This window comes from Triticum aestivum, chromosome 1D (genome assembly GCF_018294505.1).
Source record: "Triticum aestivum cultivar Chinese Spring chromosome 1D, IWGSC CS RefSeq v2.1, whole genome shotgun sequence".
Taxonomy (NCBI): domain Eukaryota; kingdom Viridiplantae; phylum Streptophyta; class Magnoliopsida; order Poales; family Poaceae; genus Triticum; species Triticum aestivum.
Window position 1 is genome coordinate 232,509,137 of NC_057796.1, and position 3,460 is coordinate 232,512,596.

The following is a 3,460-nucleotide window of genomic DNA, read 5'->3' on the forward strand; positions in this document are numbered from 1 at the left end:
ACATGTTGCGATCGCCACAACCTCCGCAATCCCTACCTGAGGTAGATCAGGGTAATGACTCGTTGAGGAATCCAACAACTCCTCCAAGATAGCCGAACCTGACCTGTCTACAAAACATGCATCTGATAATGCTTGTTCTAGTTTTAGTATGTACCACATCGTTTTTGCTGGTGCGCATTCAAATAGCAAGTGTTTCAAGTTTATCGGATGATCATGACAAACTGGACACCAGTCGTCCGTCCAATATGATAATTCGTCAGAGTTGATTTAACGGGAATGGCTCCATGTAAAACTTTCCACACAAAAGTTTTGACCTTACCATGAACCGAAAGTGCCCAGACCTTATTACACACTAGAAGTTCTAAAAAAAAATCATTACACACTAAAAACCAGGTTCAAATTATTACGGAAAATTCGGCTCAAAAAAAAATATTACGGAAAAATAGAAGTAGGAAAAAAATGTACTGTATTTGTATAATCAATTTTGGAACGGGCATCAAACCCATGTCGTTTTTCCTTAATCCATCTGGGACTTGAGAGGCGTGAGCACGAACATCCTGGCCGCGTGCGGCGTCACGTTGAAGCTCATCTTGTCCGTGAACTTGGTGTCGAGCGTCTTGTGCTGCGGCAACAAAAAAAACCCACAAAACGGTCAAGATGATTCATCCATGCCGTCTGTTGGCTTGGTGACGGCCGGGGAAAGGTAGAGACGTACCAGCCAGAGGTCCCTGGCGTCGACGGCCGTGCCGGCGGGGAGGCCGATGTCGTCCCAGTGCGCCGTGATCTGGGCCTCGTCCTTGGCGTGCCGGTTCAGCAGCAGCACCGCCGTCCTGTACCCCGTCAGCGGCGCAGCCCAGATCTGTTGCATACCACATCACACAGTTACAGTTCAGTTACAGTTCTTGGTTACGATGTGGGAAGTTCAGATTATCGGAGAGTGCAGTGCAGCGTCTGTTACCTCGCTGCTCCCCTCCATCCTCACTTTCTTCCCCTGGACGCCGAGAGGATCTGCACCAACAAACACCACGATCGATCAGTTTGAAGATCACCTTGGTTGACAAGGCAAACACGAGAGCGAGAGCCGGAACTGACAGGTGCAAGGGAATTTTGAAGATCACCTTGGTTGACGGCGATCACCTCCTTGTTGGCGAGGATGTCGTACGTGTCCTGCGACATGTGCCTCACGTCGCAGCCGATGATCAGAGGCGCCTACACGCATCCAGCAGAGACGGTTCGAGTACATTCAGAGAAGAAAAGAACGAGATGAAATACAAAGTATGTAGCCATGAGTGAGTCAGTTACTGACCTTTGAGATCGCCCAGATGCTGAAGTGCACGATGTACTCGTCATTGGTCATCCCTCCGTTGCCCACCTCCAGCATGTCCGGATCTGCATGCCACACCCGTACCAGAGCGTCAAAACCAACCAAAAACAAGCCAAGATAAGATGAGTCCATCCATGATCTCATAAGATGAGTTTTGTTCCAGGGACTGACTACTGACCATTCCAGCCGCCGGGGCGCGCGTACTCGGCCCACACCTCGTTCTGGTCCGCCATCGACGTCATGCTGTCCCAGGTGTCCTCGATGTCGTTGGTGGTTCTCCAGCTGTTGCCGTACGCCGCGCCCCACCGCGCCGGGTGCATGTCGCCCCTGCTCACGATCACCGTCGCCGGCAAGGACACGAGCACGAGAGTGAGGAGCTCGTCAAGAATGCGCAACCCGCATCAGCTACGCACTGTGCTGTGCATATACACAACACGGTGGTGTCTTACCATTCGCAGAGGTTGAAGAAGATGGGGCGGCCGGCCTGCATCAGAGCCTTGCTCATGTCAGGGTACCTCTGCAGCGGCTTCGTGTCGCCGTTGTTGCAGTTGTCGTACTTGAGGTAGTCGATGCCCTGAAACCGGCACGCAAATCCCATGGACGGAGTGAACAAAACACATCAGAGATAAGCGCAAGTGCGATAGATCAAGCTTGGAATGGATGGATCGCTCACCCAGGACGCAAAGGTCTTGGCGTCCTGCTCCTCGTGGCCGAGGGATCCGGGTTGAGCCTTGGCGCATGTCTTGTATCTTCACACAAAAACACGATCAGAGAACGGTAAATTACCGTCAGAGCTTACTACGACAGTCATGGTAAATTACCCAGCATCGGAGTAGATGCCGAGCTTGAGCCCCTTGCTGTGGACGTAGTCTGCGAGTGCCTTTATCCCGTGGGGGAACGTCTTCTTGTTCGCCGCAAGATTGCCCTGCAGCAGCATAAACAAGTGCAACAGAGGATGATCGATCACCCTCCTCCTAAGAAATATTCCGCGGAAGAGTGTTCAGACTCCAGACACCGGTGGGAGGGCAGATTCTGTACAAACCTTCGCATCACGTTCGGGTTCTGCCCAGCAATCATCTGCAGAAAACACATACACACAACACGTAAAGTTAGCTCGGTCCACTTTATCCACTTGTAATTAATCAATGAAATAGATACGTAAAAGAATTCTTCAGTGCAGAAAACAGGGGAGCACTAAAAAAAAGGCCAAGGGCGTATGAGAGTGTGGCAGCAACGCACCAAGATTGACGTATTTGTAGCCGGCAGCGGCGAGCCCGGTGGACACAAGCGCATCAGCTGCTCCACATACATACAACAAGACAATAAAATACAGTACTCAGTTTATAGCTGCCTGCCGCGATTAAAGTACAGTTCAACAGTAAATAAGAAGCAGCTCAGCTCGCACCGGTCTCCCCGATGACAACCTCGCCGTTGCCGTCGCACGCGAAGTGATTCCAACTGTTCCACCTGCCGACGAGAGATAGAAGGAAGAGGGGATTTGATCAAGGATCATGCCAAGTTGCACCGCGGTTAAGCAGCAGCGAGCTTACCCCATCGGGGGCGTCGCGCCGAGGCCATTGGCCAGCATGCTCCGCCGGTGCGCCTCTCCCACGTGCACCACCCTGCACTCGCCGACGGCAGCGCAGGCCAGCGCCGCCAGCAGCAGCGCCGGTAGCCTGGTCCATGGCCGGCCACGACAACCCTCCATTGATCTCTAGCCGAGTCTCCCCCTGCCCGTTGACCTGGACGTAGCCGCCGATATACGTGTCTGGCCAGGAACAGCGGGGCGGGAGGAATGTTGTAGACAATTCTTGTGGAGCTCGTGTTTATATAGACGACACTCTGGATCAATTATGAGGTCTATCTAGATCAAAATTAGCGCGCTGTCCGGTTCATAAACCACATAATTCCAATTCCAATGAATGAGCCAGGCACGCATTTCAAAATTATATTTTGACCAAAAATTAGATTAACCGAATGTTAGTTATATATAACAAAAACTATATCATCCAATTCATATTTGGAAAAAAGTTTTCAGTAATATTATATATCATCACAGAAACACATTATTAGTCTAATTTATGGTCGAAAAATATTCACTTTGCTTATTTTATGTTCAAGGCGCCCGCCTCTCCT

The 3,460-nt window shown here is 50.8% G+C and overlaps 1 protein-coding gene across 1 annotated transcript; it reads right to left on the bottom strand.

The window, feature by feature from the left end:
• Positions 1–262: 262 nt before the first annotated feature.
• Positions 263–2,957, bottom strand: LOC123181169 (alpha-galactosidase; the record flags this gene model as incomplete). The annotated part of the gene is given in 13 exon segments (XM_044593416.1): positions 263–622; positions 716–859; positions 959–1,008; positions 1,119–1,209; positions 1,307–1,389; positions 1,503–1,651; positions 1,774–1,898; positions 1,998–2,073; positions 2,146–2,249; positions 2,367–2,401; positions 2,564–2,620; positions 2,730–2,791; positions 2,875–2,957. Coding segments are annotated over 13 exon segments (1,164 nt in total), but the record flags the coding sequence as incomplete, so codon positions are not given.
• Positions 2,958–3,460: the final 503 nt, after the last annotated feature.